General features: G+C 37.8%; 1 protein-coding gene and 1 pseudogene across 1 annotated transcript; both read left to right on the top strand.

Moving 5' to 3' along the window:
- The first annotated feature begins 287 nt into the window (after window positions 1-287).
- Window positions 288-13326, top strand: LOC114282236 (transcription factor MTB3 pseudogene; annotated as a pseudogene).
- Window positions 13327-17337: 4011 nt separating this feature from the next.
- Window positions 17338-19456, top strand: LOC145803782 (uncharacterized). The gene is made up of 2 exons (XM_082897127.1): window positions 17338-17892; window positions 18269-19456. The coding sequence occupies exons 1-2, from the start codon at window positions 17338-17340 to the stop codon at window positions 19454-19456; spliced, it is 1743 nt and encodes a 580-aa protein (XP_082753253.1).
- Window positions 19457-24629: the final 5173 nt, after the last annotated feature.

The raw sequence follows: 24629 nt of genomic DNA, 5'->3' as shown, positions 1-24629 counted from the left end.
GAATGTAGGGTTGATAGTGATTGATAATGACAAATCTCAATGATTGATTATAATTCACCCTTTATACTCAAGTTTGGCATCTTCTAAAAAATTTAAAAAGTCAAAAAGTCACTATCCTATTTAAATTATATCATCTTATTTAAGTCACATCACCTCTCTAACCCATCACTTCAAACCCAACCCAAATCCAACTCATATTTCATAAAAAGCCAAAAAATACACTTATTTAGTCTTCCCAAACTTTGCCGGAATATTTAGTCATGTGTCAAACGTAAATTCAATCTTAAATGACAAATCTCATGTATAATTATTACAAGCTCAAATTAACCACCCCCACCCCCAAAAAATGCTCAAATTAAACCCCCATATATATATATATATATATATATATATATATATATATATTTATCAAGGTCAGCATACTGCAAAGCTCAACTTAAATTTTCTTTATGATAAATTACACTTTGTTTTCTCTATATTTGATTATTTTTTCATTTTAGTATTTAAATTTTTTTTTCCTCATTTTAACCTTACTCATTTTAAATTTTTTTAATTAAATTATATCTAAAATTAAACCAAAAATAAATGATATATTGACCACCACATGATATAATAATTTTAAGTTGCAGTTTCTTTGTGCTTCTCCGTTAATTATATATATATATATATATATATGTACACACATATACGTGCGTATCCACTTGTGATTTGTTGATGTATCAAACCCTCACATGAAACGACAACCTGGGTCTAGTTCTTTTTCATATGAAAAATCAAACCCAGGTTTCTAAATTTAAAGATTCTAGTAGTTTTGTGTCGTATTTGTTTGTGAAAAGCTGAAACCCTTTAAAGTTACTGTTTGCAATTCAAGTGTTTGTTGAGTTGTCTGAAAGATGGGGAGAAGTTTTGGTTGAATGAAGAGGACAAGTGTATGATAGAAGCTGTTTTAGGCAGTGAATCCTTTGAATTCTTTGCTGCTTCGGCCTCCGGCAACATGTTGTCGGAGTTCGTGTCGTCGGCCAGAGATTTGGGTGTGCAGAAAGGGCTTTGTAAGGTTGTTGAGGGGTCAAATTTGAATTATGCCATTTTCTGGCAGGTTTCGAAGTCGAAATCGGGCAATTCGGCCTTGATTTGGGGTGATGGGCATTGTAAGGAGCTGAAGGGAAGTGAGGTTGAGAATGGGAACTGTTCCAAGGATCGAAAATTGGATGAAGAAAATAGGAAAAAGGGGGTTCTGCAGAAGCTTCACGCTTGTTTTGGAGGATCGGATGAAGATAATTATGCAGAGAATATGGATTCGGTTTCAGATTTGGAGATGTTCTATCTCGCATCAATGTATTACTCATTCCCATTTGATAAGCCATCTAGTCCTTCTCAATCATTCAATACTAGTAGAGTGATTTGGGCTTCAGATGCCAAGAGTTGTTCAGAACTGTTAGAAATTGGGCGCCCCTGTGGCATGACCCTTAGAACCTTTTGAACCTCATCTAAATGGGTTTTGAATTTGAATTCAAACCTATTTGGATAGCCACTCAGGATATATATCTATCATATCATGATATGGATAGATGATATAGATATCAGATATTATCTCATTTAACAAATGGATAAATGAGATAAATAGATTATATATCTGATATATGAGATATGGGTGATTAAGTGGAAAAACAACGTATGTTTGTTTTTTTTTTCATGATACTGACTCTCTCCCAAAATAACGATCAAAGCCATTTGCACTGTGGTTTGTGTGGGTAATATTCACCATTGTAATATCACCCCACTGCTGGGATTGATTGATTAGATTCTGGAAGCACGTGATTTATCCACGAGGTTTTAGATCAGAAAAGGTATGATCTACACATTTTATTCGGCTGCATGTTTTGTGTTTTGATTTACATTGGTATCAGAGCCATTAATGGATATTTTCGTGTTTCTTTTTAATCATGTGTATATTTTTACATGTGTATGTTTACATTATATACATGAATGTTTGTAAAGGAGAAAAAAAATCTACTTGGATTAGATTAAGAGCATAAATATTTTTTTTGTGTTCATTAATGTCTTTTTTTCATACCATAAACGGTTTTATTTTGAAAAAAGGAGTCCGGCAGTACAAAAATCGGACCAGAAAACACCCGGGAAGGCGGCGCGTGTGATTCACGCGCTGTATGACGCCTCCCAGCAGCGCCACCACGCGCAGCCACGCGCTCCCACGCGCCGGATGCCCTTCTGACGCGCCTGCACGCGCCATCACGCGTGCGTCGGCGGCGCTGTCCACGCACGCGCGCCATCCGCGCCTCGCACGCGCGCCGCGTGCTGGAGCCGAGCGCCGAGCCGCAGCTGAGCCGCGCACCGAGCCGCCCTTGAAGCCGAGTTGCGCCGAGTTGCGCTGAGCGGCGCCGAGCCGAGCCGAGCCGTTTTTCCCGCCTGGCTTGGCTCTAAGGCTCTGTTTGTTTGTTTTTAATTCTGAATTGCGTTAATTGGCCATAATTTATTCGTTATAGCTTTGTTTTAAGCATGGTTGGTACCGTTAGACTCAGAATTAATTTTTCTACATTCTGAAAAATTTTGAAAATTTTATGAAAATAAAAAATATTTTTCCTGAAATAATAATGCATTATTTTTGCTTTAAAATGCATATGGTGTTGCATGATTAAATTTCTGGGGCTGAATTTTTTATTGTAGACTATTGATATAGTTTACTATTTACTGGTATAGTTATAGCATTTTATCAGATTCTGGAATATTTATTTCTGATTTTATGTGTGTTTATTAGTTATTTAAAATTCCAAAAAATTCCAGAAAATTCCAGAAAATTTCAGGATGATGTACTTTCTGTTATGGCATAATTTAAATATTTAATACAGCATATTTTTTTTAGAATTTGTAATATGTTGTAATTAGAGGAGCATGATTATTTATTTATTTATTTATTAGAATTCCATTATTAAATGAACATAGCATGAGTTATTTGTAAATTTACATTAAGATGCTATTGTATGGAATTTATCATGCTTTGTATATGCCATAGTCAGTAGGAGGTTATTCGGTTGAGAGAAATCTTTGTAGATTAACTCCCGAAAACCAATATTTTGCGCATAAATTAAATTAAATTTTGGATAATTGTCACCTGTGGCGCAAGAGATGATTACGAGCATAGCGGATTTTCGATCTTGCGACTTGTGTAATATTGTCACAATTTAATTTAGTTTTTTGCGGCAAAATTATATAATGCTAATCAAATTAATCCCAATGCGAATTTCTCTCTAAATTGATTTAACTTATGGAAGTTAATTTGATTGACCTAGACTTAGTAGAAATGTTCAAATGTGAACAAACTAATCCCATTCTTTAGATGAGCAAAAGTCTTGGAGACTTTAGGTCAAACCTTAATTGAGCCAAAGTAAGGAAACATGACTCAAAGTCGTCGTGGTTTTGTTGCCTTGTTTGGCACAATAAAAACTAATGTGTGCGCTATGGTTAGCGGCATACTACGTAGTTTTTTTGGTTGGCGAGTTTTGGAGTTATGAAATTAGTAAGCCCTCAATAGATCAGTATATGATCTTGACTAATGAGCTGCGCGGATTGACTTTGTAATTTGATTTGTAAATAATGTTACATCATTGGATGAAGTAACATTCAAGAGTCACGTCATCCAAGAAATGCGACCTTAAATAAATTAGTCATTAAGTGTAAGACGAGTAGCCAGTATGAGTAGTGTTTTGCTCTCTACCCAATTATTGGGAGTGGATTGAGCGAAATTTCATGCACTATAATAGTGTGCGTAGAAATATCACGTGAAGTGAAAAGATCAGCGCTTAGAAGCTGCAAAATCTATTAACACTAAGTGAAAAGATTAGCGCTTAGTGGCTGCAAAATCTATTAGCATTGCCAACTTGTCTAAGTTTGGACACTTACTGTTTCCACACTTGAGTGTGAGACATGGATGAGGTGCTTCTTTGTGTGATTCCTTTACTAGGCTAATGTTTTAACATTTACCACTAAGCGCAAATGTTGCAGCATAGTAATGAAAAGGTCAAGGCCGACAAGGTTGTAATGACTCTAAGAATTTGACGCATCGCTTGTGAGAGCATTATGTTGAAATTAGACTCTTTAGCCTCATTCGCGCTTAAGTTACTTCAGGAGCTGCCATAGGTGATAGCTTATTCTCTCCTTCTTGTGGATAGTAGAATTAATTGCAAGTAACTATGAAGTGAGAAATAGATATGGCAAGAGGAGTACCGTCATCTTTCAACTAGATGTATTAAAGTGTATGGAGAATAAAATTGACTTGAAGGTGTAGGGGATTAGCACTTACTAGTTAAATTTGCGACTTAGGCGCAGTTGATATCTCCATGACATCCTTTTATGATCTAGTGAATATGAATTAGTCCTGAGTCATTACCTAGTTGGGCCTAAACCTTTTAAACTTATCTTCGAGAACTCACACATTAAGATGATTGGAATTAGTTTATGACATTGGTCATGAACCAGTGGCTTATTATACTTAATCACATTAATGAGATGATGACACGATGGTTTGAGTAGGCCTTCTCGGGCCCACTCGCTTATGACATCCTGCTCTCATGTGAATGTGTAACTTTGTTCGCAATGGGTGCGCACAAGTAAGTAGGAAAGCCGTAGAAGGTCATTTGTATTGGCGCATTTAGTCCACTATGATATTTGTGACTAGATATGTGTGAGGGTATGATAGCTAAGCCTCAATCTCGACACATTTATAGATTACGATACGCATCTGAGTCAAGACTATTTGATCTCCTATAAGTCAAAAGTTTTGAGATGATTTTTGACATTGCACATATGAGGTTGAGATCAATTAGATAACAGCTTTCATGCTTTTAGTTTTGACCAAGGTGGCGAATATCTATTTGAGTTATTTTTTTAGAAAACTCTGTGAAGAGAGATGGGTGCTTAGAAAATTGATTATTCCTAGTACTCAACAACACAATTGTGTAGTAGAGATAAGGAATTAAATATTGTTAATGATAGGTGGATAATGGCGCAAAATGTTTCCCAATTGGAAATTGCACTAGTTTGTTGCCTATATCCCTAACTAAGTGCCCTCCATATCAGATTTTACACTCCATTTGAGTAATGGGTTAGCGGAGAGCCATCTATGGGCGATCTGTAACCGTTAAGCAGCTTATCTTTATTTTACTTCTCATAAGATTGCGAAGTTCAGACCTAGGGTTCTATAGCGCATTATTGTATGCTGTCTTGTAAACACAAAGGGTCGTGTGGCGCATTATTGTATGCGGTCATGCAAACCCTTCGGGTCATGTGCATATAGGTAAGCAGCTTTGTGGTAGTGTAACTAAGTCACATAAAGTTTTATTAGTAAAGGTGACGTGAATAGAGTTTTTGGAACTCTATAAGATGGAGAATTCCAAGCATAACGCTCTATGTAGCCTAGTTGAGAATGGAAAGAAATTTCTAATATCCTAGGGACAGTGGGAGCGATGTGCCTACTAATGGATTACTCCATTAGAGCAGAATACTCTACATTCTTAGTTGCGTGGTAGCAAATGTGAAAATTTTCCACATCATCACTGGGTGATTGAGAGGGAAACATTCATGATTGCTCCGCAAGATGATAAAGAGCCTAGGATAATGCCAAAGGCTCTAGTCCCCTGTTTTTAGAAAGTGGATCAGTGTTGCGCAGTTTAAGACAAAGTCTTTGAGGATTAACCATTTTTTGGTTGACTTTCCATTATGACGCAAAACTGTTATAAAGTTATGCGTAATTTGGATAGTCATTGTTGAGGCATAAGGCTCGCTAGATACCGAATGGTCGCACCATTGAGGAAAGTGTAGACCATGAGAAGACTTCCTCCTGGGGAGTGAGGTTATTTTGACTTAGGCTATGATTGACATAAGTTCGGAACATTGATTTGTGGATATTGTGACCCGATTTTTCATTAGAGAATTGGATAAGTAGATCCGTAAGGATTTACCTTCTGCTTTTATGGTGAAAAGTTAGGAGCGCAAAAGGTTGCTGGTTCCAATAAATCTTTTACAACCTAAAGCAGTTATCCAAACAGTGGTTCTTAGATTTCGTCAAGCCATGATAGGCCAACGATGATCAATGAAGACCACTGAGGCATGATCAATGGTCCAAAAGAAGTTTTTTCCTTACTTAGTCATTATGAGCCAGGAATTTAAAAGGTTGTCGCCACCTAGGGTGGGCAGTCCTCCATTTTAGATATGATGGACATGGGTGATGTAATTCATATGCTCGGATGTACGATCCTTAGGGATTGTTTTAGGAAAATTCTCGGTTTGTCTTCGATGACTTACATGAGGAATATCCTAGAACGATTCTAGATGCAAAATTGCAAACCCATTGACTTACCTATTGGTAAAAGCCAGAGCCTTAGCTATTGAGTGAATCCTCAGATTGTCTTTGGGAGAAACAGATGACCTATGTTCCTTGATCTTTTCTTTGTTGTGGGAGCCTAAAGTACGCTATGTGGGCGTATTCGGCATGATAAGTGTTATCTTTGATAAATGGTTAACTGAGTTGTTTAGACATTGACCTTGCTCATTAGACTGTGGATAAAATGCTTTATTAGAAGCATATTAATTTGCTCCTTGTAAAATTCAATGCGCTAGTTGGGCGCATCTGCGCTAGTTGGGCGCATTAAGAATGAACGCAAATTGGTCACCAAAAATATCTTTAGAGAGGTCAGTGCGCAAGAGGTAGTGATCTTAAATCATTTCATGTGAGGCGCACATGGTGGATTCCGTTGTATATACTTATCGCAAGAGGTGCTGATAAGGCTTATGTTTGGAATCTATAATTGCGCAAGCTGTGGTCAATTTTTTTTTTAAATCGATCACTTATTTTGAGATGATGAGATGTTGACACTATTATGGTTTGTGTCATAATGATTAGCAGATGATGATGTCAGCAGGCAAGATTGGCTCACTCACACGAGCAATCGCCCTTGGCGCTTGGGAGCGAGCAAGGATGAGACTGGTGGTTTATTTTTATTTGGAGCTAAGAGAGGCTTAAATCATCCACTATGTATGTCGCCTTGGTTATAACCAAGATGAGGTCGTGTTAAGGACCAAACATGGATGTTAGTACCCACTTTCCATGTTGTGTCTGTTATGATTAGCCAGATGCGAGATCTCATTTGGCGCCTAGAAGGCGAGCAAATAGAGAATTCGGGTTAGGCGCTAGAAAGCGACTAGACTAATATCTGTACGGTGTATCGAGTATGACGTCACTCTTTATGGAAGAGTTACTCCACCGTAGCATGTATTCATACTATATGTGCTTGGCGACCGAGTAATGAGGTGAGAGAATGGATCCCTGCTTCCTCACCGTGTGAGTCTTACGTGTCATTATTGATATGACTTTCATTTATGTACCCTATTGTGACTTTTGACTATGTCATAAGGTAAGGGGTTGATGTTCTGCTACTTTGGTATGTTGCCTGCGGTCATGCATGATTCGGCCTTAAGGGACATCACTGGGAAAGCGGTCAATCCTAAACTAAATGACATGAGTGCAAAGGGAAGATCATCTAGTATTACACCACTGTTGTATATTCACTGCTGTAGACACCCCATTTTTGACCGTCCTCAAGACTTGGACGTCACCGTTTGAACACTCGGTGATCATCCATGTTTGTGTTCGTTTGGAGTTCCCGGAGGCCTCGGCTCGCGCGCCTTGCCTCAGGATCTCCGAACTCGACCGTTTAGTGTGTGGTTTTGCACCAAACACTTGTGTTTTGCCTTGGAAGGGCAGGGTAGGGCTTGTGGACCATCCCCACCCATCACCGGCAGTGGCTAGAGGCCACCGGCTGGTTTTTGCTGCCACCGGCAATGTATATTGCCGGCCGGCACTATTTGTTGCCGGTCAGCACTATTTAGTGCCGGCCGGCACTATTTTTGGCCAAGATGGCATTTTTGGCCGGCCGATTACTGTGCATCTGCTTTTGCAGATATTTTAAGACAGCTGTCTTGCTTTTTGCTCCCCTCCATACACGTGTATGGAGGGATCTCCCTCTTATGAAGCTTGTCTTGTAAGCTTTACAAGACAAGAAGTGCCATATAGAGAGAGGTTGGTCTCTTGGCTTGAGGGGAGAGACTTAGGATTTTTTTTGAGAGCTTAGACAGCCATTGTTGGGGTTTGAGTTCTAGGGTTAGGGTTAGATACACATTCTATCTCTCTTTCCCTCTCTTTTGTGCTCTTGTGTGTGTTTTAGTCCATACTATTGCACACAAGCACCTAGTGTTCCACCTTCCTCTTGGAGCTGAGGTTCTAAGGGACTGATTTTGAGGTTTTGGTGTTGGATTCAAGCCAAGGAAGGCCATTGGAGCATCATTGTTGAAGAGGTCATCAAGGGTAAGAAACTTACAGCTTTATTTCCCATTTTTGCATTGATTTTCTACCTATCTTAGAGCTATTTTCGTGCTTATTGTATAACACAAAAAAGTTCTGTTTTTAGACCCCCTTGGTTGTTTGTTAAGAGTGTTTTGTGGTTTGGGTAAGTTTGAACACCCTTAGGCCTTGAAAGGCCTCATTTTGTGCCCTTTTGTGCTAGCTCCGGGATTTTGGTGTTGGGGTCTCTTCACCACTGAAATCTTGAGGGATTTCAGTGGTGAAGGTGATGCCTTGAAGTCCCAAGAAGGAGAGGGCCACCCCCTCTCCTTGTTGTCCTTGAAAAGGGCATGTTTTGGCCTCTTGAGAGAGCATTATGTTTGAGGGTGTATTGACCATGACTTGGCTGCTTTTTATGCTTAATATGTCATGTTATGCCTCTGTTTTTACTTGGTTTTGGTACCCCATGCATGCTTAGCATAGTTGCCATGTAATGCCATGTTATCGCCTCAATGTGCCTTAGGTTGTTAGCCTTTGTTGGAGCATGTTTTAGGCTTAGTCTTGTGAAGATTTTGTGCATGTTTTGCCATGTTCTAGGTCTGTCCTAGGTTGTTTGGGTCGAATTTGGCATGCATCATATAGCCCCTTTGCATTCCGGCTTGTTGGCCTTAAGTATGTGAACGTATAGCATGCCATCCTTGCATTGTTTTGGTGATTTGGGACCATCCACCATGCCATTTCAGACCTTATTGTATGCTTGAGAGCTCGCATTTGATGTTCCTTTAATGCCTTGTAAGGTTGTCATCTCATGCTCCATGTTTTGGTGTTTGTGCATGCCTTTGTTTTTGAGTCATTTGGATGCCATCTAAATGGTCCTTAGGCCTTGTATTAATGTCCCAAAACTCTGTTTTTGGCCAATGAGTTCATGCCATGTTTGGTTTTGCTAAGTGTAGTTCAATACTCCATTGTTTTGTTTTGAGCACTTAGGCCATTTGTTGCATGCTTGGCTTGATTTGTTGCTTGGTTTGGCACCATGTTTTAGCATGATTTCAATGCTTATGTTGCATGCTAATTAGTCCATGATTCCTCCTTTCAAATGTGTTTGAGGGTTGTCCAATTTGTGCCTAAGTGTTGGCCTTTCAACATGTGTATGTGTGCATGTGTATTTGGTCCTTCATTATAGCATTTTGGCTACTATTTTTAGGCCTATTTAGAGTTGCCTAATTCATGTTTAAGTCCATCTCTCCATCTATTTGCATTGCCATATGTATGCTTGTATGCTTGCATAAGTGCATCGCCATGATCATGTTGCATCCTTAGCTTGCATGCTTAGGTTGCATTGCATCTTGCATGCATGCCTTGTTCCTTGAATTGGTGATAGGAATTGGGCCTCCTTGTGTGTTTATTTGGTTTGCATGCATTTTGAAATTGAAGTTGCATACTTGGTTCTTTGGGCCATCATGCATGGAAATGCGTAATTGGTGGTCCGAGAATCGAGGCACATGCCCCTTTGAGTCATTATCATGATAAGGGACATGGTTGGTGCATATATGCCTTGAATTGTGCTGCCATGCTTTGCTTTGCCCTCTGTTGCTGTCATTTGCAGATTCTGCAGGAACACTCTGCCGACCGGCAGTGTAAGGTGCCGACCGGCAACAATTCCTCTGCCGACAGCTTCATTTTGTGCCGATGGCCACACACCACTGCCGGTGGTAATTCCACTCAGCCGGTGGCACTCCCCAGTGTCCAGGGATGCAGTCCTGAGGTTTTGACAGCCTCCAGAGGAGTGAAGGAAGGAAAACAGAGGCAGCCTATGCATGGCGGCGTGTTTCCCGAGGCGTCTTTCCTGTTTTCTTAGTTTTAGCTAATTTGCTTAGTTGATTAGGCAATTTGTAATTATTTAATTAGCTTGCGTAGTTAATTAATTTGTAATATTTATTTGGTCCCTCCGAGTGAGGGCAAATCTGTAATAAGTGTGCGTGGGTGGTGTGTATGTCTTCCAATCCCCATTTCTTTCTTCCCTTTTATTTACCTGCTTATGATGGTAGATTAGGGCACGTTTAATTTAGCATACCTTATGCTATGCATGCGTGCATCCATGCATTTGTACTGCATGCATTAGGCTCGGTACATCACGCTAACTGCATCTTACTTCAATTCAAAAATTGAATATGTGATAGTTGATCGCATTTCAAATGCCATGCTTAGGTTAGCCGAGCCTATCTAATTGCATCCTGTATGTGTTGCATTAGGCAATTTAACATGAACTAGGACACGCATGTTTGCTAACTAGTTTACTGTTTTGGCACGGAGTACGATGTAAGTATTTATGCTTTAGCATCTCGCATGTGTGTGAATGTTAACATGACAGTATGCTTGCCATGCGGCTAAATGCTTATGTGTTAAACTGTTTGAATGCCTGTGGGTGCAGGTTGGATTGTTTGAGTTGGAAAAACTCATTGAAATCCGTGTTTTAGCCTACTTGCGAGTAGCAAATTTCAAAGCATTTTCAAAACAAACGGATATGCAATGTTTCTTTCCAAATTAGGCAATCTAGTCTATACTTGTTTGCTGCGCGTATAACATAGTAATTCTAGGCTAATAATTGGAATAAGAACACATAACGTTTTCAAAATCGGATATCATGGTTAGTAGAGGCCGGTCTTCGAACCGGGCGAAAGGGGGTGCTCATAGCTGACCTTCCCCGATCGTACCCAAGCTCCCGAGCCGAGACAACTCCGGTGATGACGGACATGTGGCCTTCGGCACCGAGTCAGGGTTTCCTAAATTTCACCATTTTAAAAATATTTAGGTGGCGACTCTGTATCTGGCAAAGCAGTCCATGTTTGGCACTACTTTTTCAAAAATCTGTTTCTCAAAACGATTTGTCAGATTTGGACTCTTTGGTTCAGATTAAGAACCGCGACAACAAAAATCGCGAGTCCGAACTGTAGCATGAGGCCCCCCCCTTCCGCGGGCGCATCTACAACTGCCGACAACTCATATCGCTCTGTATGAGAGGCGAATTGAGTGTGAATATATTGCAAGAATTGAGAGGGTCAAACATGCTCTTTTTTTGAGGGATTAGAGATGTTTTTTGGACCGGTGTAATTAGATGGGTCTAGGGTATATGAGACACTATTTCTTTTCTTTTTGGGTTGATGTCTCTATGTTGGCTCATTTTGAGTTTCTAGTATAGAGCTCCCACATGCAGGTGTTCTCAGCAGTCGCACGGTGCAGTGGCTAGTATGAGATTGTTTATTTTTGGGGAGATTGAGATTGAGACGTGGCAGTGTCATGCCAACTCATGTCCGAGTGGGAGATGTTAGAAATTGGGCGCCCATGTGGCATGACCCTTAGAACCTTTTGAACCTCATCCAAATGGGTTTTGAATTTGAATTCAAACCTATTTGGATAGCCACTCAGGATATATATCTATCATATCATGATATGGATAGATGATATAGATATCAGATATTATCTCATTTAACAAATGGATAAATGAGATAAATAGATTATATATCTGATATATGGGATATGGGTGATTAAGTGGAAAAACAACGTATGTTTGTTTTTTTTTCATGATACTGACTCTCTCCCAAAATAACGATCAAAGCCATTTGCACTGTGGTTTGTGTGGGTGATATTCACCATTGTAATATCACCCCATTGCTGGGATTGATTGATTAGATTCTGGAAGCATGTGATTTATCCACGAGGTTTTAGATCAGAAAAGGTATGATCTAAACATTTTATTCCGCTGCATGTTTTGTGTTTTGATTTACAAGAACATTACCAATCAAGGTCATATTTAGCCAAATTAGCTCGATTTGAGATGGTAGTTTTTATCCCACTAAAATCAGGGGTAGTTGAGATTGATTCCGTTAAATCAGTTCCTGAAGAACAAGGTGTGATTCAAATGGTGAAAACTACACTTGGGGAACCTCTGTCTGTACAGGCAAAGGTGGTGCCAAAGATATCTGGGCCTGAACTTAGTCTTGGTGGTGCAAAGTCACGTCTAATGACTATAAGTTTTTCACCGAAAGTGGAAGATGATTCAGGGTTTACATCAGAATCTTATGATTTGCAAGTGGTGGGAACTAATCAAGTTTATGGGAACTCTTCTAATGGGTCTCGAAGTGATGATGGTGAAGCAAAACTGTTTCCACAAATGAACCAAGTGATTGTTTCTGGTTTAGACCAGGGTCAGGAGGGCTTGTTGATTCTGTCCGATGAAAGGAAACAACGAAAGAGAGGGAGAAAGCCTGCCAATGGAATGGAGGAGCTTAACCAACATTTTTATGTGGAAGTGTGTGGAAGCACAGAGGCAGAGGCGAGAGAAGCTTAACCAGCATTTTTATGCATTAAGAGCAGTTGTTCCTAACATCTCCAAGATGGACAAGGCCTCTCTGCTCGGTGATGCGATTATATACATCACTGATCTTCAGAAGAAGATAAGGATCTTAGAAACCGAAAAGTACGTGGGTAATAATAAGCAAAAGCAATGCATTGTCCCGGACATTGATTTTCAAGCAAGGCACGAAGATGCGGTTGTGCGAATGAGCTGTCCATTGGATGCTCACCCAGTTTCTAGGGTCATAAAGACATTCAGAGAACATCAAGTTATAGCACAAGACTCTAAAGTTTCGACAACAAACAATGGAGAGATTGTTCACTCATTCTCTATACCGACTCAAGATGGTGCTGCTGAGGATTTGAAGGATAAGCTGGTTGCTGCCCTTTCATTATGATCTAGGTTTGAAGTTGTATTTGTAAGATCAGTCTCACTTTGTAATGATTGGCTGTATTTCTCAATGTTGACGTACAAACGCTTTCCTACTAGAAAAACTAGAAATAGCCTATTGTTGCATATCTGGTTTTGGTTTTTGCTTCAATGATGTATTGTCTGACTGCAGACTATTGAGTTTACTTCTTTAGTTAAAATCATGAGGATGGTTTTGTGGAGTTTTGTTCTGCATAAAGACAATTGTTAAATGAGAATTGATATTATTAGTTTGAAGAATAATAGACTGTTTTATTAGATATCCAATTGTCAAATGAAAACTGATCTCATAACTTAAATTCTAAGGGAATGATTTGTACAAACCTATCCTTATTGTACTATTTTTTAAAGCATGTGATGTACCACGTTCCTATTCCTATTCCTATTCCTATTCCCACTGCTTGGAACAATCACTACAACAAAATGCATATTTGGCGACTAAAACTGGCAACCAAAACAATTTTAGTCGCCAAAAACAGTAGATTGGGCGACTAAAAACCTGATTTAGTCGGCATTGATTGAATCTTTTTAGCTACTAAATTATTTTAGTCGCCATATAGTCTTATTGGCGACCAAATTTAGCTTTAGTCGATGTTTGTTACCATTTTTCGCTACTAAAATTTGATTTTGTCACCGTATAATAACATTTTGTGACAAAACATTTTTGTCGCCCAAAAATGGTCATATTTTTGATGAATTTTTGACGACCACAGCTAAGTTAGTCGTTGTATATTCAATATTGCCGACAAAAATTTGAATTTAGTAGCCAAAGAAACAGCTTTTGGCGATCAATTTTTAGTCGTTGTTAAAGATATTTGGCGACAAATAATCATTTAATCGCTAAAGCTTCGAATTTTTTTTAGAGGGAAACTCATTAATATTAGTACCCAATATATATATTACACAGACACACTTTTTTGTTCTGTTTTGTCTCACACACCAACATACAAAGTAGTCAATACCAAACCCGTCGCTCACCATCGCCGATCATCACCATCGCAGGCCACCGACGCTCGCCGCCACTACCACTGCAAATCGGCCACACCACTGATTACAAGTATGTGTCTGTCGTCTCTCTCCCTCTTTGTCGATCTGGGTTAGTCTGTTTGTATTTGTTTCTCGCTGTCTCTCCCATCCCCTTTTCTCACGATTTCTGTAGGGTTTTGACATGTTTTTTTTTCTTTCATTTTCCGTTTATTTCGTAAACAATTTTTTAAGTCTTTTTCTGATTTCGTGAATGGGTTTGGTTGAAATTTCGGATTGTGGATTTCGATTCTCGATTTTGGATTGTTGAACTATATCACCAAATGTGTCTGTGTTTCTCACCTATGCTAAACAGCGTAATAAGCAAACAATTTGGTGCACATTGTATCTTTTAATGCTCCAGTTCTGAAGTGTTGAATCCTGTGTATTACAGAATTTCTAAATTAAATTTTTTTATTTGGAGCATTTTTATTTATTTTTTAATTAGAATTTGGGGCTATCTTATATTGCTCGACAGTTTGGGCATCTAACATATCTCTAGCTCTATTCTTGCCTTTGGTTAAATTATTCAGCATGTTATTCTGGGAAGACATTTACATGAAAATGAAGCAGAGAAAATGTAAAACTTCAAGGATTCCTAGACACCATAAGTAATCAAAGGTGAAAAATATGATCATGCAATTTTGACCTTTAGCCCTAGGGCACTCCATTTGTGCATCTTGTTCAATGCCTTCCCAAACAAGCTATTAATCTCAGAACAGTGAGACAATACGTCACTGAAGTGGCTAAAACCATATACAAATATATATATATATATATATATATATAAAATAAAAAATAAAAATAAAAACAAGTAGGAGTCTAATAGAATTATATATGTCATCATCAAAAGCCACTCAACATTTGTCTCCAAAACTGTAAATACATACTGATAAGGAATCAATGAACATGTCAAAAATTAACTAAATAGTTAAGGAGACCAATGAATTTAAAAGCTATGGGCAAATCATGTACTGCATTAGCCCCATGAAAGAAGAACTGATTTTAAAAAGTGATTATAGCTGACTCTAATATATATAAAGTCGTGATTGAAAGAATGGTTACAAATTTTGTCAAGCTTTTTGTGTCCAAGTTCAACGAAATCCAAGGTCAAAGGAAATAGAATGCATAAGTTTGATTACATACGAATAAATTTCAAAAACATATAATTAACTACCTTTGATGACCGCAACAGAGAAACATATACATTATCAACACATACCCCATGACGGCGTGCTGATAACCAATCAACAAACACACTGCGAAAAACTTGAGGTTTACACTGTCGTTGCTTTCTATAGTTGAAAATAATTTCTTTAAAAGTCAGCCTTAGTTGAGAAATCTGTGGCCAACACATAAAAAATTAGGATTAGAAAGTGTGATTAATCAATAGCCTAAATACTCTCACATCTTTCTAGTGCAAACCTTTGGAACTCCATAGAAATAATAGAGGATAATCTGGTCAATATGACAATTAAAGAACATGGTCGTCCTTTCACTCAGGATTTGTTGAAAAAAGACGAAAAATAATCTCTCTGATCTCCTGGGATAGCTGTAGCCTGTCAACCATACCGTTGATTCTGAAAGCACATAACTTTACAATCTAAGTTGCACAAGAAGTTGCACTATGTTAGTGTAGAATGGGGACAATAATAGAATGGCAATGGCCAATGTAAGGCACCAAACCATATTCTAACTACATTTTTTTTGTCTAGGCCCTCAATAGGCTTGAGCCATCTCTGCTGTAGACCAAAATGCCCTTACTGCAAGAACACGAAAGCCATCATAAAGTAGAGAACTCATAAAGGGGTGGTAATCTATGTAAATATATCACATTCAAACATTCTAGACCAAATGTAGAATGTAATTAGTAGTAGTTGTTGGGTTTCAATTTTGGATTTTAGTAATTGATTATTAGATTTTGTTGACTTTTTAACTATTTTAAGTTAATAGTCTATTTCATGTAATATTTTTCATGAATTTTAAAATTATTTTTCTACTAATTGGAACAAATATATACAAATTAGAATAATGTTAGTTACATATAAATTAATCTTGCACCACGACTAGCAAATGCCCTTATTAATTAATATACAATTGAAGAATCATTTTAAGGGTATATATTTGAAATACTACTTAGAAGGAACAATCAATCCATGTACTTAAATTAAATATTTTGTAATATGAAAATAAATTTGTTCACACACTTTTTTAGTATATGAATAATACAAAATATAATTATAGTTGAAATATAATTATTGTCAACTTGATTAACACTCTTCTCTAATGAAAAGAAGAAAAAATATCCCAAATCATAGTCTATTGACATATTATGACAAAATTAGATCCTTTCAACAATCTAACATCTTTGAGCTACCTTCAAAACACATAAACGTCAACTAATTTTATTGATATTATATATTTGCCACAGCTTTAGACCCAAATATGCAAGCAACAAATAGCCAATGGTCATCTACTACACTATACTCACATGAACTTGTACTTCGTCTAGTATTGAATACATGTCAACTACTGTGTAACGCTTAAAAGAGTCTTTAATACACTCTTATTTGTGAATAATGCATAAAAATAGTATTGAATACACTAATATTTGGAGGTGTTAGTTTCACATATGGAAAAGAGCATCTGCTAATTGCATCTTCAATGGGAGTCGCACCAACTGGACTTTTTTTGGGTATTTGTTCTTTGTGATTTGTGCATAACAACCAAATTAATGTATAAAGCAATTACTTTATTTTTTAAAATGTTTCAAAACTTTAAAATTTTATTACTTTTGTTTTACCCATCTGATTTTCATAAAATTTACGTTTACAAAATGTATTTGCTGAGATTTATTCAAGTCCAATTATCAAATTTAATTTCTCTTTAAATTTGGTTACAATTATATGTCTCCCTCTATGATGACTTCATATAGAATTGTGAATGTATGTCACATTTGCGTATGAATACATGCCAAGTTAGTAGTGAAATTAGCCAACTATATGCAATTAACAAATAGGCAAAACATCCCAATCTGTTATTACTATTTCGTTCATTTCAAAAAGCAATGCTAATCAAACCCCTAAACTTTGCGGAAGCTCTCTTCCATTACAGAGTATTTTTCCAAGTTGCCGTCTATTCCCAGGTTCATCTTTGCTTGATGTGTACTGTTCCAATAATGGACAAGAGTTGGATGATGATAAAAGATAGGCTAAAAAGTAAAGAGTATCTAGAAGGTGTTCAGTCATTTATTGAGTTCGCTACGAAGAATTTAGGGCCGCAAGATGAAATCCATTGTCCTTGTGTTGATTGCTTGAACGACACAGAATTTAGTCGACACATTGTATGGTTGCACTTGATTCGAAGAGGAATCGCATGTTCTTATCGAACTTGGGTCCACCACGGGGAACATGTTCCCATGTTTCGTGCTCATCCTACTATGCGAAACGATGATACTAAAAGCAACCGAGCTGGAATGACAACCAATCACAAAAATGTGGGTGAACTTCCAACCATGTTAGAAGAGATTTACTTGAGTGGTCTCATGGATGATCATATCGATGAAGAACGTACTAGTTTGGAGAGGCACCATTTGTTGAAGTTCATGAAGTTGTTCGACGATGCTCAACGCAAAGTATATCCAGAGTGTGAAAAGTTCTCCATCTTGTCCTTCGTAATTAAGATGCTTCACGTGAAGGTGTACAATAAATGGAGCAACAAATCTTTCAATATGGTTATGCAAGTTTTCAAAGACATTCTACCAAAGTGTGATGAAAATGTTCCATGGACCCTTTATGAAGCGAAAAAGTTCTTACGTGAATTGGGTTTGGGATATGAGGCCATTCATGCATGCAATAATGATTGTACTCTATTTTGGAAGGACAACGCCACATTGGAGAATTGCCTTACATGTACGGAGTATAGATACAAGTTGAACGACAAGACGGGTAAAAAAATTCCACACAAAATACTGAGGTACTTTCCTTTGACACCAAGGTTGAAGAGATTGTACATGTCGAAAAAAAACAACCGCATATATGAGATGGCACAAAAATAAGCGTGTGGATGATGGAGTATTGCGACATCCAACTGATGGTGATGCATGAAAGGACTTTGATAGGCTGCATCCTACGTTCTCTACGGATTCTCGGAATGTAAGGCTAGGGCTTGCCATGGATGGTTTCAATCCATTCGGAAATATGAGTACATCGTACAACATGTGGCCCGTAATCTTAATGCCTTACAATCTACCCCCATGGAAGTGTATGAAAGATCCATTTGTCATGATGTCATTGCTTATTTTTGAACGATCCACACCTGGAAGAGACATCGATGTTTACTTGCAACCATTAGTAGAAGAGTTAACTAATCTGTGGAAGCATGGTGTGCAAACATATGATGCCTCAAACGGCCAAATATTTACAATGCGTGCAGCAGTCATGTGGACCATCAATGACTTCCCCGCATATGGTTCCTTGTCTGGTTGGAGTACAAAAGGTTACTTGGCCTACCCTAATTGGAACTTGGATGCTTCATCTCAGAGTTTGCGAAGTAAGATAGGGTATATGGGTGCTCGGCAGTACTTACCTGAGAACCATAATTGGCGAAGAAGTAGACTATTCAACAGTGAAATTGAGAATCGATCGAAACCCGTGGAGTTATCGGGAGAACAAATACTGGAGAAAATTAATTTGGGGACGTACAAGCCGTACGGAAAGCATCCAACCAACCAAAAAAGACAAAGGACTGAAAATCCAACTCCGAATTGGACAAAAATAATCATTTTGTTTGACCTACCCTATTGGAAAACACTTACGCTTCGACATAACCTTGATGCCATACACATAGAGAAGAATATATGTGACAATCTGCTTGGGACACTATTGAGCATAGATGGGGAGAACAAGGACACGGGCAAAGCACGTTTGGATCTGGAGGACATGCGAATACGAAAGAAGTTACACTTGATAAGGCATGCGAATGGCTCTTTCGCGAAGCCTCCGGCATTCTACACATTGTCCCCGGCAGAGAGACAAGGGTTTTCTAATTTCTTGAAATCGATTAAGTATCCTGATGGCTATGTGGCAAATGTATCCAATTGTGTCACCGCGAATGGTGGTAAGTTAGTTGGCCTCAAGAGTCATGACTGTCATGTCTTTCTAAGACGACTTCTTTCCATTGGGATGCGAGGATACCTTCCTACCGAGATTGGGATGACATTGTTTGAGTTGGGAACTTTTTTCAAACAGTTGTGCTCAAAGACATTGAGGGTGACTGATTTGGAGAAATTGCAATAACAAATCGTACTTATACTTTGTAAGTTTGAGAAGATTTTTCCTTCTGCTTTTTTTGATGTCATGGCCCACTTGGCAATTCATTTGCCTTATGAGGCTATGCTTGGAGGGCCTGTGCAATATCGATGGATGTATCCTATTGAGAGGTATAACTACAATGGGGGTGCTTTTTTCATATAAATATAGTTCAATATGACCATACTAACGATCAGGCTGATGTTTACATGTAGGATGCTTGGACTTCTTAAAGGATTTGTGGGCAATAAAGCTCGGCCAGAAGGTTTCATTGTGGAGGGGTACATATCAAAAGAGTGTACGACGTTTTGTTCAATGTATTTGGATGGAGTTGAAACGGTGTTTGACCGAGAAGAAAGGAACTACGATGGGGGTGACAATGGCCTGGGGTTGGCGATTTTCACTCAAAATGTCCGTCCTTTTGGTCAACTCCCAAGGGCAATTGATATGTCCATAGCTGACTGCAAATTGGCTCATTGGTTTATCCTACACAATAGATTGGAAGTGGACGAATAGCTAGAGTATGATTCTTCATCATTTATGCAACATACATTTTGTACATGGTTTTTATTTTTTAAAGTCTTCATTATTCCAATTACTTATGAATTACATTGCATTAAGTAGGGAACACAAGCTCGTGTTGCAACAAACATATGGAAGTACATGCAACATTGCAACGCGACAATGCAAAGAATTTCCTAAATGGTTCAAAGATCGCATAAGCTAAAACTCGTTAGTGTATAGTTTGCAAATAACGTTACATTATTCTAAGTTAGAATTAACATGACATACTTTCTTGTGTAGATGAACCAATTGTGAAATCAAAAGTCACCCGAATCAACCAATGAGATGTGGTCATTAGCCAATGGATCTAATGCCTTGGTGAACACATATTCGGGACGCATTGCTAATGGCGTCTGATTCCATACTATCGACCGTGATAACCGTCGTAAATGTCAAAATAGTGGGTTGGTAGTGGAAGGCGACCACCAAGGCCAATTGATAAAGTTCTACGGCTACCTTTGTAAAGTGTGGGAACTGACATATTTGTTTGGACATCGGGTTGTTTTGTTCCAACGTGAATGGTATAACACCGGTAGTAGTCGAACTTTGTGTGTCGAACCACATGTGACAACTGTTGATGTAAGAAGTCGATAGTATAAAGATGACTCGTTTGTGTTCCCAAGCCAAGTTCAACAAGTTTTTTATGTTCATGATACGAAGTTAGGGCCGAATTGGCGAGTCGTAGAAAAGTTTCAACATCGACGAATTTGGGATGTGCCAGAGCTGGATGTGCCAGAATTTGACAAAGTGTTGCAAGAAGATGAAACCACTATTGTTGTACCAACTGAGCCTATTGATGATGATGTTGTTTTGCGTCGAGATGACATTGAACCTGAAATTATTTCAATGGAAGTTTCTCAGTCCAAAAAGCGTGTACAACCCGAGGGTGTTATGGACGATGCTTGTGATGACAATGTTGAACTAACAATCGCGGGTGATGACGAAGAAGAAGATGAGATATAAAGTGATTTTGATACAGATACGGACCTAGAGTTTTAACTCACTTTGTGGTAAAATTACTTTATGTGTTCTCTAAGTACATTGTTGATGAACTTTGTTTGTTTGTCCGGGTTGTTTTGTTGATCTAATTGGGGGAATTAAGAATACGGTGTTTGTTATTCTTGTATTACGTTGTGAGATGTTATGTACAATTCCTTAATTTTGTGCAGTGTTCAACCTCTTAAATTGATGAACCTTGTAATTTGAATTTCAAATTCTGCTCTTGGTTATTCAGTAAATTAGTTTTAAATGTGAGTAGACTAATTATGTCTTGTTTCTTCTTCTTTTTCTTCTTGTTTGGACCCCAATTTCCCAAGTACATTCATATTCTATGAACTTAATAGCCTTGTAATTAATTTCCTCTACGATTTCTATGAACTTTGGCCGAAAATTGAAAATCAAATTCATAGTCAAGTCAGATTTTCCATTTGGTCTGCTGTCCTATTTGGCAGATTTTTCCACAATCTATGGTAGATTTACCCACAATCTGTGGCAGATTTACACATCTGCTCTGTCTCTGGTTGCTGACTTGGAGAGTTTGCTGCTATTTTTTTCCACTTTGGCTGCTTGATGCTTGACTGCTATGCTTAGGTGCTAGCTAATGGTAGGATGGTTGATTGGCTGAGTTGGGATGTTGTGCTGGTTGCTAATCTGCAGGTTGTTAGTCATGTTCTATTTGTTAATCTGGTGGTTAATCTTGTTGATCTGTTGGTTGCTTAATCTGCTAGTTAATCTGAGTTGGGATGTTTGTATTCATGGTTAATCTGTTGGTTGCTTAATAATGTAAAAGTATGTAATCTGTTGGTTGCTTAATAATCTGCTGGTTGTCAAAGAAATAATGACATTTAAACATCCAATGATGTTTGGACATTTATGTATGTGAGGTTTATACAAATGTATGTAAATGACGTATGTGAGGTTTATGTAAATGTATGTAAATGATGTATGTGACATTTATTACTCATGTATGTTTGTTATTTTTTTGTGTAGGTACCATGGTTCCTGGAATCGAGACGGGACGGCGAAAGACAGCAACAAGTGGCAACGTATTATCAGCCTCTGAAGCATGTCCACCCGTGATTTGCACCCCATTGACATTCTCTGATGAGACGCAGCCACCAGATGAAACACAAACAGTGGTGGAGGAGACGCAGCCAGGTGGCATGGGTAAGAGCATTGAACTTAGTTGTTTAGAAATTTTTTAAAACATATAACTGCTTTCTTTGCAAAACATATAACAGCCAGGTGGTGTGATTGGCTCCCCGTTAACATTAATGATAGAAGTGTACTATTCTTTGCAAAACTAACATGGATAACAACAACAAAAAAATGAGGGTAAAACATATTTCATTGTTGGAGCAGAAATATAACTGCTTTCTCATCTAAATACCAATATACCGTCGATTTTTTTGGCTGCTGAAACCAAGAAAGGAAAGAGAATCAAATTTTTTTCTCAAGTTTAACAGAGGCAACACATGTAATCTTTGGTTGGCCTATAGTTGGTTGAGGTGATATTATAGCTTTATTGTGCTTGAAGTATTTAAAATTCAAATATGTAAATTTTGTTGTAGATAAAGTTCATTGGTTTAGTTGAGTTCTAAACTTAAAAGAAACCAAGGGTTGTACACTTATAATTAATAGTATTAGTTTGATAGTCACTTATTGTCTTTGCTGTTACAATGCTTTTTTGTTTACAAAGGCTTCAAAAAACAGGCTTCTATATGAAGTATACTGTTTGTTCATTGCTTCATTTCCATGGAGGAGAAATTCCAAAAAAGTTGGGGTATTAGCTGTTTACTAATTTAATGGTTAGAGAACTGTGACTTGTCATTCTTCATTGGTAACACCTCTGCTGTGATTCTTTCTTTTTTCTTTCTCTTTTTTTTTTTTTTTTGGAAATTTGAAGCTCTTTAATGAATTTGACTGAAGTTTTTAATGTGTTTCTTTTATACTGTACCAGGCCTACATAACAAGTTTATATGTTTTTTTTTTTTTTTTTGTAAATGAAGCAGCAACCAATACTCTCACATGTTTCATTAAATTTGTTCATAATTTGTGACTTGCTTCCTCTTTTGTACCAAGGCAAAAAAGGTCAACTCGTGTACGAGGACCTACATTAGGCAAAGGAGTGCAAAAAAGAATAGCTAGGAAAAAAGGAGAGAAATTACATGTGTATGTCAATCGGGTGTTGAACGCAATCACAGGAGGGAATGCCACCCCAGTGACGAATGAGTTAGGATTGTAAATTAGACAGTTGTGCCCTCTTCAGAGCGTGAAGTCATGGAGAAAAATCGATCAAAGTACCAAAGATGCAGTCGTCCAAGCGGTGCTAGTATGAGATTCATCTTGCCATAATGTCGTTATTATGTTATTTGTAATTGCTTAAATTAATTGATGTACTAATTCTCTTATTATGTTTGTAGGACAAGTTTGTTATTGGCGATGATTTTGATAATGATGAACAAGCTCAACAAATCCTTGATAGAAAGACATAATTGCTATACAAGGATTGGAGGTACAATCTAAAGCAAGAGTTCCTCGAACTCGAGGAAAAAGGTGTTGATGACCCCTATAGTCATCCGCCTAGTGGAGTGAGCTTGGACGACTGGAAATATCTTATTGATGTTGCTTGGAAAGACGAATCTCACTTGGTAACAAATTAATTAGAAGCCCCATTCTTGAAATTCATTTATGTGTTGTTATGTAAAAATTCTTTACTAAATATTTTTTTTTTGTAATTTTTTTTTCTTATTAGAAACGCTCTAAAGCTGGTAAAGCAAATAGGGGTATGCTCCCCTATAATCATACAAGTGGATCGCGATTATTTCCTATAGCAATGTCGCTTATGGTGAGAAGTAGTTATTTGTTTAGTAATGTAATGGATGATTGATTTTTCTTCATTTTGAATATTACTATGTACTACTTCATCAATGGAATTTTTTCAAACCTAATAGGCAAATGAGGATGGAGATATAGATTTCCCTGAATTTTATAAGAAATCACACAAGTCTAAGAAGATGGAAGACTGGATTGACCCCAAATGTGGTGAGCTACATGTGAGTGTTGAATGTTGAAACCAATTTTGTTGCATATCAATTAGTAAAGTTGTTTTCAATTCCTTCTGCCATCTTGACTTTATTGTTTTTTTGCCATGACAGGATGATATGGTGAATCTACAAGTCATAGCTGTCACGACCCGAACCCACCCCTATGGGTTAAGGCCATAACCGGCCAGTAATCATGAGATTACCTATGGCCTCAAACCAAATAAAACAAAACTCATCAGAGTAAAGGGGCCAAACGGAAGCAAATTTAAAACTTTGTCCATAGAGCTGTGCTTATATGCACACCATAACATTCCAAACATTTATATGTTAATAACTCACATCAAAATATACACTAACACAGAACACTGTACATACAGGATCATACAAGTTTAAGTCAGTCGAACCCAAGACTTATATACAAAAGTAGTCCAATGCTTTCACCAACATTACAAAACTATGAATAAAGGACAAAGGCGAAGACAGTCTCGTGCATGAGACGTTTGGGCTGACTCCTCAAAACTTTGACTGATTCTCACAATTTCACCGAGGCT

Source organism: Camellia sinensis, chromosome 12 (genome assembly GCF_055761805.1).
Source record: "Camellia sinensis isolate YWXY chromosome 12, ASM5576180v1, whole genome shotgun sequence".
NCBI classification, from domain to species: domain Eukaryota; kingdom Viridiplantae; phylum Streptophyta; class Magnoliopsida; order Ericales; family Theaceae; genus Camellia; species Camellia sinensis.
This window is presented reverse-complemented; position numbering and strand designations above follow the sequence as displayed.

Coding starts and splice junctions, on each gene's coding strand:
- LOC145803782 (XM_082897127.1), top strand. CDS start 17,338: ATGGACAAGAGTTGGATGATGATAAAAGATAGGCTAAAAAGTAAAGAG. Junction 17,893..18,268: donor GCAACAAATCTTTCAATATG/GTTATGCAAGTT, acceptor GATGCATGAAAG/GACTTTGATAGGCTGCATCC.